Raw genomic sequence first — 25,429 nt, forward strand, 5'->3', positions numbered from 1 at the left:
ACTTTAAACAGCCTGCATAGGGACCGAGGGTACACGGTATTAGTCCCTGCTAAACTGTTCTATTCTAAAAGGCTAGACTTTGTACATACGTTGTTGGGCTACCAAAGTGGGGAGCCATTCCCTCCATAGAGGATTACAATTGCGATGGCATGTCTTCGGATCATCCTCAAGGATATTTCCTAGACCATCATCAATAGCTCATTGTGCAGCTATAGTGCTGTTACTACTACTAAAGAGCTATTATGCCCACAGAATATTTGGTCTATTCCTAGAACTCCTTGCAAATTTATAAAATACAGAGAAGAAAGTATGCTCAAACAACTAAAATGTAGCATTATCTCTAAAAAAATGAAACTTAATATTTTGAAAGAAAAAAATAATAAATGCTAACTGACAGAACATGAAGTTTAATGGCACACAATCTGGAAAAGTAAAATGTAAAAGAATGTAGAGTATAATAATACACAAGCTGAATGTAGAGTTTAATAGCTAAAAGGTGGAAACAGCGGTTAAAAGGACACAAAAGCTGAGGGCAGCTATAAAAACACAAAAGTGTCTCTGAATATTGGTTTTATTAAAGTTTACACACTCACTGTAATGAAACCAAACAGCAAAATAAAACAAGTTTAATGTAAAAGAAGGAAATCAGAGTAATAGAAAGGGTAAAGATGCCTAGGCTGCCTCTGAATATTAAAAATCCCTTTTTATTCAAAGAAAGTAAATCAACTGGTAGATTAAATGCAAAAAAAAGCTAAAAAAATAAGTTTTTTAATGTGGCAATTACCAAAACAGTGCAGCTTCTTTTCCTCACAATATTTTTCTCTTATTATTTCACATTAAAGTAGAGATATCGTAAATACAGTAATGCACATTGGTGGAAACTGGTTTATACAATTGATAAAAAAAATTTATAATCATCAGTAACTTTCAACCCAGTTCTGTCCTACATTTTAAAGTAAGGTTTGTGATTCTGAGTTTCATATAGTGGTGCTCTATATTAAAAGAAGATAATAAAAAATTTTTTTTTTAGAAAAATGAGAGAAACATTGTAAATATTTTACCATTTGTTCAACACTCTGTTGTCCTTTATACAAAAGTGGTGTATATTGGGGACTTGAACTAACTTGATTGAATGGGTATGATATGTGTTGCTTTGGGATAAGAATGATTTGAAAGCCCTACACAAAAAGAAAAATTAATTAAGTAAAAATTTTTTTTCATAGTTTTATCAATACCAGTAGTTATTAAGAAAACAATTACTTGCTGCAATCTTTGGCAAATTAACTCTTTATAAACCTCTGAAGTGGTTAAAGAACGCCGACCAAAATCCTCATCATTTTGAAAATATCTGCAATATATCAAAAATTGAAGAAAAAAAAGTGCAATAGCATACAAAAATTCTAAAAATAATATTCAAAAATTCTATTAATATTTTTTTTATTTATAAAACCTTAAAACATTTCACAAAGAATTAATTAGTATGCAATATACTTAAAAAATGACAATAAAAAAGAGCTTGCTATGGAGTGAATTAACTTTTGAAAACAACTAGTCTATTCATCTTTGTGATTTTTGTTAAAAATGAAGTCACTGGGATATTAATTATAAGGGTTACAAATAATTTAGTAAAAAAAGAAAAAGAGGTTAAATCAATGCAAATTAAATCGTGCCAGGTGAAATCATAAGGTGAGTTGATAGTAGGTGTGTAAATAGTAGTGTTGCAATATATCTGGCCCAGGACAAACAGAAGGCTTATCAAAAGTTCATGTAATATTGTTAGCATTTTTATAAAAAATTTTGTATTATGAAGAATTTTCCAATTTAGTTTTTATAAACACATTATTTTCCTAAAAAAGCAATATTGAATGATTTTAAGAATTAAGATATTGTTGTTTCATTCATCTTCCCATTCTTAAATTTTTAACCTAAATTCATGTACAAAAATGTCACGCTTGTCAATCATGAATACTATGTTATGTTTTACAGGTATTACTCAGAATTTTGATACGAATCAATTAAATTTTTTAACAATTTTAAAACTGTACATGAAATAAAAACTTTTTAATGCAAGAAATTAATGCTATTTTAGGTATTTCAAAATAGACTGAAAAAGTTCTAAATGTAGTAAATAAATATAAAAATACAGTATGTACTCAATATTTAAAAGCTGAAGGGACATTAAAAAAAATTTCTAACATGTAATTAAAATTTGTATTTAAGTTCATAATTTCCTTAATCACTTAATTATAAAGTAGGCTTAAAATGAAAATACAGTTAATATGCCACTGAACACTTTTGAGCAAAATTAATTTTAATGGATAATCCCTCAATTCCTTTTAAAAATTCTATGATATGATTACGGTATTGTTGATTAGAATCAATAATTTTTAAAATCACATGAAAGAGATGAATCAATAATTGTGTAACTACAAAAGACAATCCTACAAGATTTGCTACTGCATTCTCTTAAAATAATAAGTAACCATATGACCTCTAAATTTATCACTATAAAAATTTGATAGTAAAATATTATTAATTGAGTATCTTTTTCATAGAATGCCTGAATTTCTGAAAAGGATTAAACATGTGTGTAAGCTTGTATATAATTAGTAGACGGTCTATTAATCGTAACTATCGAATTTTGTGAGTTGTACTAGTATTATTAATTCAAATAAAAAGATTATCAAAATTCCAAATTTTTCGATTCTTCAAATCTATTTTCTAAAAATTTTCATTTCTATTTTTAGAAAATGAGATGTTCTGAACAAATGCTAAAATCAACAGGAATATCAGAACAAAAAGCTAAAAATCATGTTATGTATATTGAAATTAAATAATGCATATACATAACAATATAATAAATATTTATAGTGAAGGTGATATACTTTGGAACAGCATTTTCAGCTATAATGTCATCAGGAAGTAATATATAATCTGAAATCACATAATCATTTTGCAAACTTCTTCGATCAGGAAAGTAATCAGTAGTGATTGGTAAGCAAGCAGGTATGACTAGGGATTTCCAATCAACCCCTACAAACAAATTTTGAAGAAAAAAAATTACATAAATGATGAGTACAAACAGATTTTATATTTCGTTTTGAAAGAGATTACTAACCAGTAGTTACAGCAGGTGTCCATTCTTGATCTCCAGTTATGCTACATAACCAAGACATATTATCATTTGCGATACCAGAAGACACTCGACCACCTGAGTTGGATAGTCGTCCTTAAGTTTAAAAAGAAAATTATGATAAATAAAAATGATCTAAAACATTTAGATACTGCTAAAGTATTACATTATAATTAAACGTCCATGTTTTGTTCCTACCTTCTCAAAAGTAAAAAGAATTACCATTTAACTCTATACCTTTTAATTTTACATTAGGTACTGTATTAAAAAAAGGAAAGAAATCTTAACAAAGGATTTACCTTCAGCAAAACTGTAACTCATACTACTGGTAGAGGATTGTGTTTCTCTTTTCATAAGATGACTAGGCTTGTATTCATTTGGAGCTAAAGTAGTTTTTAAAAGAAATCGATTATATTAAAACAACAAATTTTGTTTTGAAATTTTTAAGAATATTTAACAAATTCCCAACAAAATATTTTCCCACATGTCACCACACATCTTATTACAGTTAGGAAGCAGACAATAAGTACAGTGAATTTAGTACAATACAGTAGGTTAAGTTTTCATTTTAACAAAATTATAAACAAAAATGCATGTTAATATTGGAATTTTTGTTTAAAGGAAAGGAATTCAAAACTTTCTCACAATCTTTCTTCTTTCAAAGATTTCTCACATTACTTATACATTTGTTATAACTTTGCTATGCTACTTTACCATTTGCTATATTATTTTAAGATTTGTTACATTACTTTAACAATTGTTATTTTTAACATTTGTTACAATGTTTTAACATTTATTTTAAAATTTGTTATTTCTTTAACATTCGTTCAAAAAATGAAAAGTTCACAAATGAAAATGATAAATCTGATACAGCTGAAAAGATCAGATATATAACATGACATTTGGAGCAAAAAGCAATATAAAACAAAAAGCAAGCAAGAAGGAAAAGACGACACTCAAGCTGGTGAACAACATTGCACGATGATTATTGTCAAAACTCACCATCTAGTTCATAACTAAAACTATGAGAAGCTTTTTCTACTGAAATTAAAGTTGCTGCACTAATTTGTGGTATCGCTTGGTAATGATGTTGTTGCATAAATATTCCAGTTGGACCTAAACATTTGTAAAAATAACACACATATCCCATAAAAAATAAATGTGTACAAAATTGGTTGGGAAGTTTAAACAAGAAAATAAATAATTGATAACAAAAATTTCTGTAGGAAGAGAAATGTAAGATAAAATTGTGCAAAAGTATAACAGAACCTAGCATACTCTCAAAATAAAGGTTCTGATTAAAAATAAATAATATTACTTAAAAAATTTATAGAATTTTCATTTATTAATAACAAGAGTAGCGCTAATTTTTTTTGGTAAAAATGTTTGCTAATACTTTAATTAATAAAAAGTAACACTGAGAGAAAAATAAAAACTTAACTCATCAAATAAAATCATAAAAAAATACTGAAAAGAGTTTAATTTTTATTATATTTAACAAAATCGGTATAAAAAGGAGTTTTTAAGGTAATCATAACAGCTTTAAAGACATCAGCAGAGATTTATGCATACGACAAAATGTTATCACTAAAAAGTTAAAGAAAACAAAATTGTTTCTTTTCTCAATTTTGAGTAAAAAATTCTCATACCTTAAAAACATACATTTTCATTATTTGTTGTCAAAAAATTTTACAATTCTTGACAAATATTAACAATAAAAATTACTGAAAAACTGTCAAGACTTGAAAGTTAATTTCTATAAAGAAACAAGAAAATTAATAGTTTTCTTATAAAGCGACAATTTCAACAATCAGAAATAAAAAGGATTATTATTACTTATTTTTTAGAGCAAGGTGATGAACGTTTTTATTTTGAATAATGGGCTGAGCACTGTTGCAAAAAACTTTGGTAATCTATCTATGCTCTAGACGCAAACAATTTTGGAAGCATAGCTACCAACATGGATGGGAAAAAATCCAGTAGATTTTAGGAAATCATATAAATTTCATGATAACTGTTGCATAATGTACTAAATATTTTACACAAAGGGAATTTTAGGCATTTTCACAGTCATCAAATTAGAAAAACTGCTTCCAGTTATGATTGACATTAAACATACTTGAATTATTATGTACTATGTTAACTCATGATTTCAAACATTAATAGGCATTTAATTCATCAAAGATAGTTAAAGGATTTTTTTTTAATTTAAAAAGAGAGTTCTGAATTAAAATAAACTGAACATTTTAGAACAAAAAAAATTTTGAACTGATCTATATAAATGAGGTTCGCGTCATTATCTTATTGATACTTATTTAAATATTCAAGCAAGTAATAATCTGTACAAAAATTCTATTTAAACAAAAAAGTTTTCTTAGGAAAAGTATTCAATTTTAGGGAATTGTCTAAAATGTACAGAAACCAGGAGACTTTTAATTAAACCAGTAGACCAGGAGAAACTGGTAAAATTCAGTAGAGTTGGCAGCTATGCGTAAGTAAAGTACAGCTGTTGTATGAAAATGCCCCCCCCCCTCTTTTTAAGTTCATTTTTAAAATAAAATTATCAATCTAAAAGAATCCAGGAATAAAATTGAAGGAGTTCTATGCTCTATCTTAATAATAAAATAATATTGGTGGGAGACAACAGGTGTAAAATATAATATTTTGCAAAAAGGCNAAGTTCATTTTTAAAATAAAATTATCAATCTAAAAGAATCCGGGAATAAAATTGAAAGAGTTCTATGCTCTATCTTAATAATAAAATAATATTGGTGGGAGACAACAGGTGTAAAATATAATATTTTGCAAAAAGGCTTTTGCAAAAATTATTATAGAAATTACCTATAAAAGCAAAGAAGAAAAAAAAAGCATAACCTCCAAATGAATAAAAAGGAAAAATTATATAAAACAGGTTTACGGATTATATTTCAAAAATATTAGGTCATTTAGGATAGCCTATCAAAAGTCATTGAAAATATTGGCAAACATTGCATTAGTTTTTAATTTTAAGAGAGAAAAAATATTTTGTATATATTTTAGAATTAAAATTTTTCATTTAACTAATTAAATTTGAAAAAAACGATGCATCTTCCTAAGTAACCATTTAAGAGAATAAATGTTTAAGACATTGAATTTTCTCACAATAAAAAGTTAAGTTGAAGCAGACTACACCTCATTCATATACAGAATGACATGAAATAATGTTACCATAATGAAATATTTTAACAACCCTCTAAGTATTATCCTTGTCCTTTTTTGCATTTTAAACTGCAGGCTTTCAAGCATCAAAATATTGAAGTTATATTCTTTAAACTTTTCAAAAGTAAATAATCGTTTAACTGCAGATTTTTTGAACGATCAAAAGTTCATAATTTTCAATTGACCGCGTTATTCTTTATTTAATAATTCTTTTACAAATATTTTAAAATCTCTATCAGAAAAAGAAAATACAATAAAAAATTTAAAATCTTACAAGTAATTACATACTATTCATGATTTTTATAAATTTCTGGTTTGATCATTCAGCTTAAAATGCACCAATTTAAATTCTTAAAATTCTAAGTCCCCCAGTGAACTGTAAAGCATCATTTTCACTGCTTGAGGTTCAGCCGTCAATAAAAATGTGAACCTATTGATGACTTTCTCGTAGGAAAACATTTTTCCTCAATCAGATTCTCATTCTCCCTTAACAGCAATTAGAAGTGTGTGAACTGCATGCAGTGAGAATGATCCTGAAGACAGGATTCCCAGTAGATCACCAAAGTCAGTGAATAGGTGTGCGACTACTTTAACCATTCTACGAAGAGACCAGGGATGTGCAGTATCAGTTCTAGTTAAATTGCTCTACCGTAAAGTTCTAGACTTTGAGTGCAAGTTGCCGGGCTACCAAAGCAGTGGAGTCATTCTCGCTGGAAGGAATCAAAATTGTGATGGTATGTCTTTGGATGAACCTCAGGAATGACTCCTTGACCGTCACCAATAGCCCATTGTACAGCTCCAATACATGAAGTACTACTATTAACTCTTTATGGTATTAAACTTTTTGAGCAAAACAATATAAAAATCGTACTATTTTCTATCATACAACTATTTTACAAGTTATAGTTATAAGGAAATTTATTCTGTGCCAATAGATAATTTTAAAAAAAAAAAACATTTTCTTCTAAGATTTTTTTAAATTGAATTTAAAAAAAATTTCTATAAGAAATTTGGGTTGACTGCAATATAGTGCTGGGTTAACGTAAAATATACCTAGAGACATTAACTGATAGTTGACCTTATAATTAAATTTTCTATAGAATTATTGATAGAAAATAAAGAATGCATGCATTAAAACTAAAATAAAGAAATATAGAATGTATGCATTTATTAACTGTAAGATATTTCAAAAATAATGGTAAATTAATTGAAAAATGTTTAACTATCAAGGCTTAATTTGCTTTTGATAAAGTTTTCGAAAAAATAAAAAAAATCATCAATTTCTTAGAATTTCTAATTTGATATCATTTATCAAGATTAATTATTTTTATTTTTTTGGTAATGAAAAAAGTGATTTTTACGATTCAAAATTTGTGAGCAAACAATTAAAAAGTAAAAAGAAGTAAGGATAAAAGAAAGAGACAACAGATGTAAAAAATATAAGTAATTTTTCATAAAACTATAGTCTTGTTTAGTGTTAATTTTATTAGAAAGAAGTCCTAGTGCAGTTTTATGCAATCATTTTATTATTTTAATTTGATCCTTATAATATCGGGAGTTTAAATAGTTTCCAGTAAGCTCGATAGCAAGATTTTAGTGTATACTTATTATGATTATGAAATAATAATTGTAAGTGGACCTTAGCTTTTCAAAAAGGAAATTACCTTAAAAAATTTATTAAAAACAAAATAGTGTTTAAGATAATAATAGTGAAAGGTATCATTTTTATAAGAATATTGTACATTTAAACTGTTGAATGATTTAGTATTATTAGTACTAGTTTCTGAAAAGAAACATTGTGCAACAAAAATATTGAATTTGAAAATTTGATTGAAATAACTAAGTTAAAATACTGAAGCAACAAATAAACTGTCTAAGTAAAAGTTGATTGATTAAGTAAAAAAAAAAAAATTGTCTCTGCATTAATATTAAAATATAAGTATAAAAAAATAAATATTAAAAAGCTATATAATTCCATATAGTTTATACTTTTTGTGACACTGTTAATCAATGTAAAAGTAAAACAAAGGATTTAGGTTTCTTTAGAATGACGTAAATTTGTAAAGCATTGTTCATATGTTTAAATAGCATCAAAATATATCTTTTTAATCCACATTTCAAATAGCAATAATTATAATAATAACGTATGAAAGACAAAATATAAATCTTCTTTAAAATTACTTAGAAAGATGAATTTTTTCACTTTTATTGCTTAAACAAATGCAAAAATTATGTTTAATTCATTTGTTTGAAACTTTTTCTAATAATTGATAGAAGAGTTTAAGTATAAATTATTACCTAAAGGAAACACATGAGTCCATCTTCTTCGATTAGATGTTAATTTGATAGTTATTTGTGAAGGATTAAAAGGATTTACTAAGGCTTTAAGACGTCTAGTTAAACACTGTTTGTTGGACTGAGATTCATATGACGGGTCACTACCAATTATAGTCCGAAGCTGGGGAGTAACTTCAGTTTCTAGTTCTTCCTTTATAGCTTGTTTGTTGGGCATATTATCAGCTTCTAAAAAGAAAATAATTTTTAGATATAATTTTTTTAAACATATATTGTACTGCCATCATAGATATACAATTAAATTCTATCCAATAGTAACAAAAATATTTTAAAGTTTGCTTTTATTTTTACTCAGTTGACTAGAAATGATAAAATTTATTTTTTAAGCCTTAATATTTGAAATATAAAAAACATTTCCCAGTTTATTTATTCTTTTAATAGCAAGCATAGCTTTACATAGATTGAAACAATCCAAAAAAAAAGAAGGGAAAATTCAAATAGAAATAAAACGTGTTACGAAAAATATTTTAACTTATTTTTGATAGTTTTAAATTTTAGTACATTAACAAAGACTTATAAAGTCCATACAAGGAAAAACAAAATTATTATAAATCAGTCAGGACACAGTTGAGTTCAAGTAAGCTGTTTTAATTTTTAGGAATATTTATTTCCAATTAAAAGAATAACAAAATATACAATAACAGTAATGAAATTAATTATAAATAATTTCAAAATATATTTAATTTTTAGAAAAAGATATGGCAAAAGTAAGCAAACATTGTATTTATTTACCAATGGAACTCTGATAAGAGGGTATGAGAGAAGGTTGCTGTGACTGACGTGGAATAGCAATAGCTGCCGATGAAGCATGAGAATGGGAATACTGATAGGGAAATGGAGCAGGCTCTGACAAAGTCAATCGACTGAATTCTTCAGTACTTCTGTGGGTACAGACACAAGATGTTGAAAGAGGTGGAGTTTCTTTTCTTTTTCTGGGTCTTTGTAAACTAAGAGTTTGCCTACAAACAAAATTTAACATTAAAATAAAACAAAATAATGCAAGTTCAGATAGCACATTGAATGATGAAAAAAGAATTTTCTAACCGAACAGAAGAAGAATGAGCAGGGGCTTTGAAGACTTGTCGATCATATTCATCATAATCAAATAAAACAGGAAAAGACGGATCAGGCTGGCTTGCATGGCGAGACCTTTTAGATTGTGATGCTATAATAAAGCATACATTCACAAACATATAAATGAACATATACGAAATAATATCTGTCTAATTTTTTAAGGTTATCAAACATAACTTTTTCTGTTCAATAATTTATAAGCATTATAGTTGAAAGTATTTTATTCAAAGAAAAGTTCATATTCATTTAAAAGTAAGTATGTAATTATTCATTTAATGTATGTCTGTTTGTATCTTTAAATTTCTTTGCCTTGTTAGTCCACACAAAATGGTAAGGAGAAAAACATAGGTTTAAAACAGTAAAAAAAAAAAAAAATTACGTTTGAGAAAACAAAAAAAGGTTTTAAAAATATTTTTATACCAATATTTAAAAAAAACTTGTTAAATGAAAATTAAAATTATAAAAAATCAACAATTATTAGACACAAGCATGAAAAAAAAAAGAATAAAGAGCTAAAGACATAGATTAAGAAATTAGTAACTTGCCTCCTTTTCCTCTTTCCTTAATTGCTTCAGGCTGTAAAATAGGATATTTTGAATAATAGACTAAGAGCAATAAAACTTGTGAATTAATGGGTGGTTCTTATAATCCTGAAGTCAGCTGGGACATACTCTGAATTGATAAAACCATTGTCCTACTCTAATATTTGAAAACACTCAATTACTTTAAATGTTACAGATTACCCCTTTCCATATAGCCTCTTTTTATTTAAACAAGTGCTGAAAATAAAAAATTTTTATGAATAAACTTTTACTTGAGATAAAAATTATTATTTAATGTGTAACACACTATATTTTTAATTGTAATGTTTTCTTCGAAACAAAAATTTTTTAATAGAAAAAAAACTTTTCACCCTATAAGTACAAATTATTTAGAGTATGCTCTACTGTCTCCAGCTCTTAGAACACCACCCATTTATTAAATGTAACTTAATATACTTACACGGAATGTCGGTAATTTTATTCTGGGCACAAAATCTATGTAAATATTTTGATTTTTAATGGAATAAAAACTGAAAAAATAAATAAAATAAATAGTTAATAAAAATGAAATGACATTGAAAAATTAAATTAAAGTTATTTTAAAAAAGTAAAGACAAATCAAAATACAATTTTAGTTAATATGAAAAAAAAAGAGATATTGTTTTTTAAATCTAACATATACTGTGAGTGTCCTAACAAGGAGTGAGTGTCCAATTTATTAAAATATTCTCAAAAATAAAATTTACATTAAAACTCATACCTTACAAAAGATATCACAAATCAAATGAGACAATTTAAACATCAATAGTTTAGTTATTTTTTATTAAAAATATAATTACCACTTGAATTAATTTTTAAAACAGGAACACGTAAAAATATTAAGGTTATCTAAAAAAAGGTTTCCGGTCTTCAATCACGATTCAAAACATAGAATGATTAGCATAGCCAGAAATATTGCTGTTGTAGTAATAAAGTATCATCTAGTAAAGGCAAAGCATGAAATATAAATTTTTGTACTTATCTTCATTTTATGTTGCAGCAATAATGATGAAAAAAGTATTAAGGTAACATTCTGTTACTTTTCTGCATATTTTTTTGTGATTTAAGAGGTCAATTCAAAAAAGTATCTAACAATAATTTATATCAACAATGTGAACAAAGACCTGACGATTGTTTGTAAGTGTGCTTTAGTATGTACGCTGACATTTTTTTATAACCAGAGCACCATCTAGTTGAAACTACAATTGAATAATAAGCATGTGTAAGTAAGAGTCATTAAACTTTATTTTGGGACAAAATGCAAGAAACTTTGAACAATGTCAGATGCATTTTGCCTATAGCTTGGAGATTCATCGAATAGAAACAATATGCATATTTTAAAGATAAAATGAGCCTCAAACAAATAAATAAATAATACAATCCTTTCAAAGAAAGACAATAATCAGGGAAGAGTGAAGTACAGTTTCATATACCTGGTTTTCTTATAAACATTAAAGATTTTATTTATACCTCAGCACATTATTGAAAGACTGTAGAAGGAAATGCCGTTTAACTTCCAATACCTCTGAATGTCTAAAATTAGGTATAAGTTTAAAAATATTTTTTTAAAGAGTATTTAATAAGTTACCTTAAGTTAATCCAATGTGGCATATTGTAATCATCTGCTACAGATGGTGCATTTCTAGGAAGTTGTTTGTTATAAAACTATACCAAAAAATAACAAATATTTCATTAATGATATGTTGAAAATTAAATGCATAACTTCCTTTTACATTTTTAAATTTTTCGATTTAAAACTTTTCGACTTATTAAAAATTTACTGCTAAAAAAACTTTTAAAATTGAACAGAACAAGCATAAAAAATAGCAAAATAAGAATTTAAAATACAAAACTGGTACAGTTCTTATAGTAACGTTTTTATTTTTTTCTAACTGGAAATTCTTAAGTTTAATGCAAAGTTATTATATTTACAAATACTATACATATTTTTCACATACTATAATTATGATGAAAAATAACATTAAAATTTTTTAACTTTTTCATGAAATGTATTGAGCAGTTTTTCTCCAAGAGCAAGCTGTATTGCAATACAAGTTCAATGCATTTTAATGTAGGAAGGAAGAAATTTAAAATTAAGATATATAACTTATAGCTGTTAAGTTTATTTTTAATCATAAAATTAAGAGTAAAATTTTTTTTTTAAAAATTATTAAAAGAAGAGAAAGATAATTCCTAACTGAAGTTATTACTTTAAATGGTGCAATTTAGTAAAAATATATTTCATAGAGTCTAGTAAATTCTGTGAAGATAAATATACTTAAGTGTATAAAATATATCTTAAAATGAGAATTAATCATTTAAAACAATATAAATTATGCATGTATTTGCATTTAAAAAAATTATGCAGGCACTTATTTTCTGTACTATAGACAAACATTAAGTTATAAACAGACTTACATTATGAGATCAAGGTTCACAAATTAAATAAGTGACAAAAACATACATTTGCTCAACTTAAACAATCAAGTTTAAGTATACAAAAAATAAACCAACCACAATTTTAAATAATACTAACTTAAAATCCCTTGAAACATACAATATTTTAAATAAAAATTATATCTCCTGATCATTATTAAACATTATAAAAAAAGTATCAAAAATTTATTTACATTAAAAAAAATGTAAGTTGCTGGCAGTATTTTATATTTCTATTATTTAGAGTAAAGATACAATTCAAAATAGTAAAAATACAATTAAAAAATTTTGTAAACAGCAATGCAATTTATTTTAAAGTAAAAAAATAACAATAAAGTATCTAATGTTAATTAAAATTTTTAACTTTTATTTTTAATCAGATATAAGGCTATACTCACAGATAAATTATCATTAATCACAATTCTGATCACAAACAAAACAATTATAACCTAAACAAGTGCATTGTTTGATAAGATTACTTGAATAAAAGACTTACTTTAAATAAAGGAACGGCATGCAAAGGTTGCTCGCCTAAACATACAAGATCACTTCCAATACCTATTGTAGATATAAAATATTTTAAAATTGACTGCAATGCAAGTCTAATTCATTTTATAAAATATTTTTTAAATCAAAATATTTTTAAAGTATTATTCAAATATGTGGTTGTTTATACATTTTTACTTTAAAATACATTTTTATTTTTATTTATACATTTTAATTTATAATAAAAAAATTTACATCTTAATAACTGCTAACATAACTTATGATGAATGTGAAAAAATTATATATTACATAAGGAATTTCTTTGGTTACATAATCTTTCCAGAAATTAATCATTCTCAAAAGTATAAATTTAATAAAACGGGTAAAGAAAAACATATTACATGCGTTAAAAATATTTTGAAAGTTTAAGTTAATTCATTCCAAATAAAAACTGAAACAGTCAAGGGTCAACTTAAGTAAGACCGTGTTTACAAGTTAAAATAACAATAGTAATCAAAACAAAAGTATCTTTTAAGAAAATTAACAAGATATAGATAGAATCATCCCATGTAGATCAAAGTCACCATTTATAATCAAACATATACTGTAAGTAACAAGATTAAGGTTCAGAAATAGATTTTATTCACATTATTTACAATAAATAGATTTTATTTACATTAAATTTTATAAAGATTATAGTCATTGAATTCATAAGAGAAATTTTCCCAATTTCACAAATAAAATATTTTATGACAGAATGACACAGCGAATTTGACAAGCTTCTAAAAATAACATTACATATACTAACTTGCAACCCAAAATTGATATTATTGCCTTTATTATTTAAATAAATTACAAAAAATAACAATTCTTCAAGAAGCTAGCCCACATTTTTACTTAAAAATGCGCTTTAATTCTAATTTGATTTCAACATAGTAACTTAGAAAGACAAGAAATCAATACTGTAGGTGGTTACTTATCAGTAGAAATGACTGTAGTTAATTCTTGTAATTAAATGCACGGATTTTTAATTATACAAACCAATTAAATTTAACTCTTTAAGATGCATTGTTTCAGTAATTACTAATTTTTAACCTTAATTGAGCATTATGTATCTATTAATAATTTTCAACTTGTATAATTATAACTAACACTTTATAAAATTCGCTTGCTAAATAGTTTAATTTGATAATTCCTTTTGTTATCTTCGAATTGTTTGTAGGGATGATTCCCAGACCATCACCGATAGAACATTGTTAAGCTCTAGTGTGATGTAAATAAAGTACCAATCGTTTGATAAAAATTGTTGTATGATCATCATTAAAAATTAAAAAGGAAACTGGTATAAATATTTTAATTCAACATTGTTACAAGGTTTTTTTTCCCACTTTTTATAAGTGATTGCTGCATAAAATTTTTTACAATGAAAAATAAAACTTAATGTATACAACTATAAAACTACATTATACAAAGATTAAAAAAAAGTTACCATTATCAATTATCCTTTGCTTTGTGATAATAGTTAATTCACGATCAACTTCAAAGAAGCCAACACCAGGCGTAATGACTACAGATAACTGTCCAGTTCGATCAAAACTTCGATCCATGAAATGCTTTTCAAATACTGAAATATATATTCAATTTTAATTACAAAAGCAACTTTTATTTATAAAAAGGATTTGGAAAAAATTAAAAGAATATTTCATAAGGGATACAAATACAGATAAAAAAAACTCTTGCTAAACTCAACAAAGCTGATAAGTAGGTAAACTATTAATTGATGGTAATTTTTAATAATTATTCATATATCATTAATACTAAAGCCTCAAGGTGGAGACATTGAAAAGAAATAACAATAAACACATGCATTGTTTGATGCTAAAATAAATTAATTAGCTACTTTAAAATAATTTTCAAACACAATTTAAAAATAAATACTTCAAAGTAAACCCTTATACAGATTTTTAAAAATTAATACTTAAGAGAGTTGGATTTGTTCAGCAAATGCATATTGAAGGTTCAATTGAGATTTTACATGTACAGAACAATAAGATGAAATAAAAATAATCAAAATAAAAAAAACTCTGGGCAATTAACATTTTACAGTACTATTTAAACCAAGAAAATATTTTTATGAAGCAAATTTTTAGAAACCATGATTAAATTTACAGATTTTTTGACAAAATGTTTTCAATTTTTATTGTGTTGGCCACTGCATATCTTTTTTATACAAAAACTCATATAAATACAACAACTTTTTAAAAAAGAAAAAAGATTGGTTTTCAAAATATGTCTCAAGAGGATAGATTTCCCAAAGAAATTTTGGAACTAATTAAATTTAGTAGTTGAATTTATTAAATAATGCCTATGTTTTTTAAAAAAAAGTTATTTCCTTCCTCCATTTTAGAAATAAAAGTGTTTTTAAATCCTTGTAGAAGAAAAATAAAATTAAAGCTGCTTTAATATTCAAAATATCTTCATTTGCCTTTATTTTTAGTTACTACAAATTCAACACAAACGATTATATTTGAAAAACTAGGCTAATTAATGATTATCGGCAAAATTGAGGGGAAAAAAACTATTTTTCCTGAAAAATTAGACTAAAATCTTTCTAGCATTTTGATCAAAGTTAGACAAATATAAATTAAAATAAAGATTCAAACAGAGCTAATACTTCCTTAATATTTTTTGCAATACAAGAAATATTTTTCCTTCTACAAATACAAGATTCAATATGTTGGTGTAATTATCAGATGAAATTTGACTCACTCAGGTACAGTTGAATACAAAAAGATAATGATAGTAACATAGGTTGAAAGATACTGGTCAAAAAGCCAAGAAATAGTTTCTAACAGCCAATTGTCTTGTACATTATTCAATAGAAAAACAATTTAATAGAAATTTGGTATTCTACAAGATACTCTAGTATAAATTTGCAGAACCAGTACTAAAAAATTAAGGTTAGTAGTAAAGGTATAAATAAAACATAAATAATTACCATTTAATGACATGTTTAAAACTTCTAAAAAATTTCCTTGTGAAGATGTAGAATTAATGGCACGAGGGACATCAATGCCTCCCTTTTCATGATACTTTAACACTGTATCTTGATACTGATTGAACAATTTTTTCAATAAAATAATAGTTGAAGTCCAATCTTCATATCGCTCATTTTGCACAGCAACTCTTGAAAAAGAAATCGCAAAATATAATACATAATTAAACCATACATTCATTATGAACAAATTGATGAAGAAACTAGGAATAGATTGAAAAAGTACATAAAATACAGCTTAAATTTTAATAAACAGTAAAAACATAAAAAGTAGTCAAAGAAGTTCATAAATTAGTATCAAAAATATAAATTTTGTTAATTAATATTAAGTTTTAAGCTGTTTGAAGTTTATTGACAATAAAATACAAAAGTGGAATTCAACAAATAGATTTTGTATGTATTATTTTCAGCGTTTTCTTTTTTTTTTCTTCTGTTTATGTCCACATGATTTAGCAGATATATGTTATGACAAATTTAAATAATAAATGTCAACAAAAAATCCCAAGGTTAAAATCCAGACTCTGAAATATATTGTTTTTTAAATTTCTAATCATTCTATCTTATATAATTTACTAGAATCCACTAAACATGTAATTTGAAGACTAAAAAAAATTGAAAATTGCATTTAAATAGTTTGGTAGTTCACAATAACATATATTAACATATTCATTGCTCCAACAGAAACTTAAATTTTTCTGTAGATGCTATAAACTAAACTTCAAAATTTTTAATATTTTTGATTTTTTCTTTTCTTTATAATAACATAAACAATACCTCATACACCTCTTTCCAACCCAAACAAAATAGTTGATAATATTGGAAAGACAAATAATAAGTGAGTGTATAACAAAGTGAGGAAAGATTTAACTATTAAAGGATTTAATTTGTACTAAAGTTTTAATTTTGCTGCTATTACTTCTACGTACTCCCACACTACAAACACAAGTCATTGAGAAAAGCAATATTTTTTCCAATATTGCATGCAATAAGATTTCTTATAGGTTTTAAAATACTGTAATAATTGTAAAGAAACTGTTCCTAGTAGGATAACTTTTTTACAAACTTACCAAAGAAGCACAATAATTAAAAGATTTAACATAATGTGATTTTTGATTAATCGATTAATCATTGTTATTTTGATTAATCATCTACTCTGACAGCCACCATGTTAAATATGAATTACATTTCACATAATATGATGCATACAAATAATATTGAAAAAAAAATGCAAAATAAATTTTAATTAAATTAGTAAAATTAGAACAAAGAATAAAATATAAAGAAAAGTTTAAATAAAAAGTATGTGTTAATAAAAAATAATAATAGCAAAGTTATAAGTATAAAATACATGTTAATATTTCCTTAATAGCAAATAATTGTATTCATATATGTCTTTCTAACTATATGACAGCTTCCAATATATAGAAATCCAGGATTTCTTACAGGTACTTGAAAATAACATTGTATTGCAAGTTTAGTTAGAAATAATATTTCTTAATGATAGCTTTAAACTATGATAAAAATTACAACAATCCCGTTATAACTTTTGATAAATTAAAAAATTATTCACCATGTAAAGAATTTAACATCAAGTTTTTTAAAATAGGAAATGATAATTAAAAAAAAGCAACTTAAAACCTGTAAAAATCTTCAAAAAATCTTCCTTTATAGTCTCTTTGCAAACATTCTCTCATGTATGAAGGAAATTCATCAATGGATTGTGCATCGTAAAAAGTTCTTGAAAATAAAACTATAGTAACGTCATGATTACAGTGCAATTTCTGAAAGGAAAAAAAAAAAACAATGTGTGTGTACATATTTTATATATATATATGNCATTGACTTCTGGAGCTATAACAGAAATTCAGGAAAAATTATCTGAGAGTCAGGAAGTGTTACCATATCTGATGTTGAGGATTGCTCATCAACTAAAGATTATTAATTTTTGAATTAATGAAAAATAACACATTTTTTGCTACTACATAATATTTTTCAGTCATTTATATGAATATAATGCAATAAAAAGGAGGAGTTTGAGAACCATTAGTGAAATTGCCTGCGTAACGGATATAGTGAACTCCCGGTTATAGTGAACCGAAATTCCGGTCCCTTGAAGGTTCACTATAGCGGGGTTTGACTGTATATGTATACAGGTTCATCTGAAACTAATTGCAATTGATAAGTAATTATCAATATGTAAATTCATTTTTGGAAATAAATAAAATCAGAATAACTATAAAATACAAAGAGTACAAGAGCTGTTTGATAATTCTGAGCAAAATAAAAAAAATTCAAATTATAGTATAATATTTTCTTCCATTTTTATTTATCAATGAATTTACATTACTGAGCTTCATAATTTCCACAATTTTAAAACGGACAAAACACGGATAAAAAATAACCACCTGTAGAAATGAAACAATTTAAAAAATGATTACTGATTTACAAAAAACCTGCAGTATAGCTGAACAAACACTGCAGAGACTCTTTTTCTGAACTTTGTAAACTTAGTGACTATAAAATTTTATAAATGATAACCAAAAATTTAGGGAACTGAAAAGACCAGTGCAAAAACTAAGTAAAATTTTTTGAAGAAAAAAATGCATAGAGTTGCTGACTGTGAACAATATAGCTGCTTGGATTAGTGCAATAATCTGGCGCAAAAGAAAAATGAATGCTCTTCTATGTGGTTAATAGAGTGACTTTATGGGTGGGAACTACTAAAATTAAAATTCTATGAATATCTAATCTGAAACATTTTTGACAAAAACTATTTTCTTTGATACAACCAAGTATTCTTTTGAGAGGCTTTATTTCAAAATTGCAATTTTATATTCTCCATTTTTAGTTTAAGACCAAGTTCTTGAGCCAGACATTAAGAACTCATTTGATTAGATAATAAAGCATAATCAAATATTAAATAATTGACTAAGTAATAATAATTATGTAATAAAATGTAAATATAGTTTCCATTAACATACAAATGTTTGTTTAGAGTGCATCTTATTAAAATAGTTTCATTAAACATGTAAAAAGAGTAAATGCTTATTTAGTATGATTGTTCATGAAGTTGATGATTGTTGTGTAGTTCATTAAAAGAGATAATTTGAATTAAATTTAAAAAAAAAAAAAAACATAATACAACATATGTTACACTTTAATCTTAAAAAAATTAAAATAAATCTAAACTCACTTTCCATTTTGAAAATAAATCTGGTAAGAAACCATCAATGGCTTTTTCAAAATAGAGATCACCATTAATGTCAAAATCCCACATTTCACAACTCATTTGTATGAACAGGTAAACCATACTGCTAGCAGAGCGATAAACTATCTTGGTCTCTTCTGTAACAATACCAGATGCGACCTTTTCTCCTTGAATATACATTTCAAATACTTGACACCTGTATAAAAATTAAAATTGCTTTGCTAATAAGTATTCAGTGATTTAATTTAAAACATTTATATTCTTATCTAATATATACAGTTAACTCCTCAAATGCCAGCACATATTTAACAAACAGGATAAGAAAATTTTAAGAAGCTACATGGTTAACCATTAAAAAGGAAATATGAAACTTTTGTTATGAGCATAAATTTTTCATCGGTTTCGTGAAAATTATTTTACTAGATTCCTGACTAAATAATTGAGCTTCCTGAATTTTAAACTATGATTTGTCATATGTCAAAAGAAACTCACATACTTTTCCCTCTTGAAATACATAGTAAAGTAATGAGAAGTAAGTCAATAATAAATTTTGTTATATAGCCTTTATTTTCAAAAATCTTGCCAATTTGAGTTCAATAAGAAAATTTTCTGGATTTCTATATTCTCGTTAAAAATTAATTGGAGTATATTTGTTTCCCATTAAGTTGATTTCAATTTGGTGCAAGACTATTTTGAGATATGCTTTAGCCATTAACAATAACAATTTGAAGCTCAAACAATTTTTATTACATAAACCTAATAATGTAAATATACATGTAATATTTAAAATAAAATAAAAAATTACTGCTTATAGTACTTTTATGATACCAGATTGAACAAAAATAAAATTATTACTTAGTTAAAATCAAAGAAATTGTGCACACTATTTTAATTTCAGTTAGGTCTTTTTTTCTTTAAAATTTAGAACAAATGTTAAGATTTTTAAGGAAAAAAAACCTTTAAATTTCGAAAAGTTTTATAAATTAAGTAACAAAAAAATTATTTCTGTAAACATTAATTTTTCTGAATTTTAATATTAATTAAAATTTTAGATTTAGATTAATTTAGATTTGGATTTTTTTATATTCGTTTACACATTCACAATTAAATTAATTTCAGTAAGTATTTTTTAACTCGTTTAATCTTCCACCTTCTCCCAGGGGCAGTAAATCAGCTCTTTTTTAATTGCTGTATTTATGTAAACTAGTTTATTAAATGGAGTAAAGTTCGCAAATTGATATAGCAGATGTGGGAGAAGGAAAAAGAGAATAAAAGAAAGTAGAGACACAGTTAACAGGTATAGTAATTCATTACACTCAAAGGCTAATTAATATAAAAACAAAAGGATAAAAAAGAAAATTAATTAAAAAATTATTCATTTACAAATTATTATTCAATAACACTTCAAATATATTGTGAAAAATATTTTGTTTCATTTTAACTTTATTGCATATGCATACACCTCAATACATTATTTTTGACACATTAAAATGGGTTTCTTTAACACTAAGAGAAAAAAATAGTACCTGATTCCAAAAATATCTAACTTTTTCTCAAGATACAGGCATTTATTAATCTGAAACAAAAACATGTATTAACATAAATACAATAGTCAAGATGTTATAATCATACAATGATTAGAAAAGTATAATACCCTATCAATAATACACCTGTGTGCATATTACTAATATTAAGCATATATTAGTACATAATTTGTATATTTTTTATTATCAATAATATTAATTACTAGCTGAAATGTTACAGACATTTTTTAATTGTTTTTAAATTTATTTTGTTGTTTTTGTCTTGCCTATATCAATGCAAATTATTTCGAAAAGTAAATATAGCACTATCCATAGAAGATGATTGCCTCACAGAAGTTGGACTTTTTAAATGTTCTAAAAATTAATTATAACATATTTAGAAATATAGCTTAAAAAAATTTTTTTTTAACGATTCCACATATTCTCCTTTTTCTTTTAAATTTGAAAGATATTAAATTGTTTAAAGAAAAAATATTGTTTCTTAAAAATAACTTTTCTCACAAAAAAGATATGCTTAGAGATATACGCATTTATTAATCTGAAATAAATATCATGTTTTAAAATAAATACAATATCCTAAATTTTTATAATTTTTGTTTTCTGCCAGAATTGTTTTTCTGACTTTATAAAAATAAATACAATAGTTAAGATGTCATAGTCAGACAATGATTATCAACAGTGTGAATGTTAGTAATATTATGTATATAAATAATAAAATTTTTAAACTTTTTGTTAACTTAATATTAATTTTAAAAAAATGAAATGTTGCAGAAAAATTTTGTTTTTATTATAATAATCCTGATATTTTTCTTTTAGAAATTTCTTTTAAATGTTTAAAAAAATGGTACGATATTTAGAAACATAGAGAGAATTTTATTAATGTTTCTACATATTTCTCTTTATTCACTTTATTTAAAACACATTAATTTGTTTCAAATTAAAGAAAATTAAAAAAAAAGTGTCTAATAATTTAGCTTTGAAATAAAAACAATAATAATGTTATCTTTCAAATATCTTTTGGAAAATTTTGAATTTAATTAATTTACTATAATTTCATTCACTACAATTGTTGAAAGATAACAATAGGATGGTAAATAGCAATATTAGTTCATTATTTTTTAACTAATATACATTTGAAAATAAATATTTATTATTCAAAATGCTGGAAAAAAAAATTCATTTTTCAAAATATTCATTATTTTGTGCTACATTTTATGTATAACAAAATTCAAACTTATATATTTTTTATAATCAGAAAATTTTTATAATAAATAAAATAAGCATATAAATATCACTATCAAACATGCCATACCAGAAATGTCTTCAATCGCCACATATCACTTCTTGCCAAATACTGATCTTTAAAAGTTAACTCTACTGAATCAAGTGAAATATCCTAAAATATGTTCAAATTAAAAAGAAATTCTATATAATAACTTTAAAATTTATAAGTAAAATTAACAGATAGACAAAGACTTGGTAATAATAAACATTTAACAGTTTAAAGATGACATAGACATAAATTCAAAATTTAAACAAACTATTATGGAAATCTTACTTTCAAATTATCAATGACTTTTAAGGTAACTTCCATGTACTGCTTCAACTGAAAATTTGCAGCAATTGATTGATCAATACTAATGCAACCTTTAAAAAAATTCATACATTATTTATTTATTTACAATAAAAAAAGATTAAAATTAAATAACTTTTGGTCTAATGAACAAATTTTAAAATTAAGCTTTAACAGTGCAACTAGGCTAGATTAATGTGACAAAATTGTATCAAAATTGATAGAGTTCTTCTGAAAATATATTTTTTAAAACTATTTTTAATTTACTATACGTCAAACTTATTAAACAATAATGAACAAAGGAAATAATTTAATTGCACTCTACAAATTTTTGACTAACTATAATTCATTTACATTCTTGAATAGCAAAGCAAAACTGATGATAGGAGCCAACTAGTTAATTAATGTTTTTGTGGATTAAAGAAGATTATTTAATTTGTTATACACCAGCTATTTAATATTCAAATTTTTACAAGTATTCAAAGAAAGAAGGGTTATCTTTATGCAAGAGCAGGACAGTGACAAAACAATGATTAAAAGCACAAAAAGACATTTACGGACATTAAATTGGTCCTATTTTTAATTCTAAGGAACAGAATGTACTCTTTCTTAGTTTCAGAATTAATGATAATACTAATTTGTTTTAAGTATCAAAATAGCTTTCTAACTTTTAAGCCTTTTATTTTTACTTCCAACATTTTTCATCAACTTTATAATATTGATCAGTGTTTTTGCAAGTTGTACATTGAAGGCTTAATTCAAAAATGGTTTTACATTTCTTTCAATATTATGTTATATTAACCATTGCTTTGAATTTAGGGTACAACTCGATTGTTTCTCAAAACAGAATACCAGTTTTATCCCAGATTATTCAATTTAGAAACTATGCTCTATAAGGAATTAGTCCATTTGATGTTAATAAAGTAAATAAATGTCCACATCAATCATATAAAATGCAAGATAAATTGAAGAATTAATTATTTTTACCCATAGCTAAAATTACCTAAAGTTAGACATACTAGTTCAGATAGACTTAAATGCGCATCTCCTGAATAGCAATCTAAAGAATTACAAATTTCATCGAATCAACATACCTTTTTGCAGTGTCTCTGGACCAATAGTAACTTGCAGAAGAATAGGGCTATGGAAAAAATTTTATTTAAGTCAAAACTGTTATTGAGTTAAAAAAAAAAGATTCTAGATTATACATAAGGGAAGTCTTTAAATAATACTTTTATTTTAATCTGAACACATGAAAATTTGAATATATATAAATAGAACTGCGTTTTTGCAGGATTTATACTCAGTTTCAAGAAAAAAAATTTGCGAGTTTTTCATTCAAATTTCCAGAGCAACAATAATACATGTAGGAAGACAGAATTTGAATTAAGAATACATGAGAATTACATTAGTAGTCAAAAGACACTGATAAAATTTTAAAAGCATGAAATTTAAAAAATATATATGCTTCAATGCAAAATCTCAATGGTTCTTACATAATATCTGCCAGTTTTATACAATACCATGATATAGACACAGAAATAAAACTTACGATTAAACCACTTATATATTTAAATTCTCATAGTTTTAACCCGAATACAAACCTTAAAACCAAATACACCCAGAACACATAAAGCAAAATATTCTTACTTTGAGTTTTAAGTACAAATTTAAATCTGCATTCAAAAAAGAATTGCATTTTGAAAATTTTAAACTAATTATTAAAAAATTTTTTTTTAGTTTGATAAAAAGTGTTTTTTATTTCTCACTTTAAAGAAATTTTTTTTTAAATAAATATAAAAAGTCAGAAAGCTAACAAATTTTGTGAAAAAAAGGTTTCAAGTAAGAAATTATAATTTTTCGATTGAATTCACTCAAAGAGTAAAAAGTAACCAAAAAATCTGAGAGTGGCTACACTAAATTAAAACTGTAACATTCTCATAAAACCATCAGAATTTTGATCAGCAACCTTTTCAAAAGATGTAGTCATGTAATTAATTCATGCAAGTCTTTTTAATCTTTACGAGTCAAGTAAGATTGAATAGTTTCTAAATGAAGTACTTGCAATATACACCTAAGATATGCCACCAACAAAATTGTACAAAAAATGCTTTTCCCTTTTCTTTTTTAAGACTTAAATAGATGACACGTGCAAGAAACAATCAAAAAATGTAATGCAAGGAAATATACATCAAAACTTAATATTTAACCAAAATATTATGTAGCACTCTGAATGAAAATAAAAGATTTACACAGTTGAATAGTTAATTAAAAATGAATTAAAGCAGAAGAAAGATATGGAGCAAAGGTAGAGCTTTCATCAGCTAAGAAACTGTTAGAAAGCTGAGGTGAAGAAAATGAAAATTTAAAAGAAAATTAAGAGCTTTTGGGACTTAGTGCCCCATAGAAATAAAAAGATTTCAGATAATTAAGATTCCATTATAATAATAGATTGCTAAAATGGGGAATTTGTTGAATTGTTCCATATCGGTACCTATTCTTGCGAACTACAATCACTAAGATATCAAAAAGATTTTAAACTTAAAAAAATAAGTAGAGGTTTGTCTGAGTTATACCCTGAGAGTTGGTCCCCTTCTGAGATATTATTTTCTTTTTCTAGTTTCATGTGAGCCAATACCCAAAAGTCGCAAAAACTTGGCAAATATTTTAGCATAGTAACCATTACAGAAATCTTTCTGCAGACTGAAATACACTATTGAAGTTTGGCCAGAAAACCACAGTTAGCAAGTAAAATATAGTCACATTTATTTTAGTCTAGTGAAGAT

At 25.1% G+C, this 25,429-nt stretch overlaps 1 protein-coding gene across 3 annotated transcripts in view; it reads right to left on the reverse strand.

Moving 5' to 3' along the window:
* The window catches only part of LOC107443117 (GATOR complex protein Iml1), a 59,751-nt gene that overhangs the window by 33,425 nt on the left and 897 nt on the right, over window positions 1–25,429 (reverse strand). For 2 of the 3 annotated variants that reach the window (XM_043043848.2, XM_043043847.2), the window contains exons 3-23: window positions 23,738–23,784; window positions 22,629–22,717; window positions 22,383–22,466; window positions 21,053–21,102; window positions 19,512–19,722; window positions 17,957–18,099; window positions 16,262–16,449; window positions 14,753–14,887; window positions 13,274–13,335; window positions 11,930–12,006; window positions 10,763–10,832; window positions 10,306–10,336; window positions 9,731–9,851; window positions 9,419–9,645; window positions 8,630–8,854; window positions 4,136–4,249; window positions 3,433–3,516; window positions 3,119–3,229; window positions 2,886–3,033; window positions 1,261–1,348; window positions 1,062–1,178 (exon numbers count right to left, since the gene is read on the reverse strand). In XM_043043848.2, the coding sequence (XP_042899782.1) occupies window positions 1,062–1,178; window positions 1,261–1,348; window positions 2,886–3,033; window positions 3,119–3,229; window positions 3,433–3,516; window positions 4,136–4,249; window positions 8,630–8,854; window positions 9,419–9,645; window positions 9,731–9,851; window positions 10,306–10,336; window positions 10,763–10,832; window positions 11,930–12,006; window positions 13,274–13,335; window positions 14,753–14,887; window positions 16,262–16,449; window positions 17,957–18,099; window positions 19,512–19,722; window positions 21,053–21,102; window positions 22,383–22,466; window positions 22,629–22,717; window positions 23,738–23,784 (2,422 nt within the window). The remainder of the gene's footprint in view (window positions 1–1,061; window positions 1,179–1,260; window positions 1,349–2,885; window positions 3,034–3,118; window positions 3,230–3,432; window positions 3,517–4,135; window positions 4,250–8,629; window positions 8,855–9,418; window positions 9,646–9,730; window positions 9,852–10,305; window positions 10,337–10,762; window positions 10,833–11,929; window positions 12,007–13,273; window positions 13,336–14,752; window positions 14,888–16,261; window positions 16,450–17,956; window positions 18,100–19,511; window positions 19,723–21,052; window positions 21,103–22,382; window positions 22,467–22,628; window positions 22,718–23,737; window positions 23,785–25,429) is intronic. The other variant, XM_043043849.2, reaches the window with a different exon arrangement.

This window comes from Parasteatoda tepidariorum, chromosome 7 (assembly GCF_043381705.1).
Source record: "Parasteatoda tepidariorum isolate YZ-2023 chromosome 7, CAS_Ptep_4.0, whole genome shotgun sequence".
Taxonomy (NCBI): domain Eukaryota; kingdom Metazoa; phylum Arthropoda; class Arachnida; order Araneae; family Theridiidae; genus Parasteatoda; species Parasteatoda tepidariorum.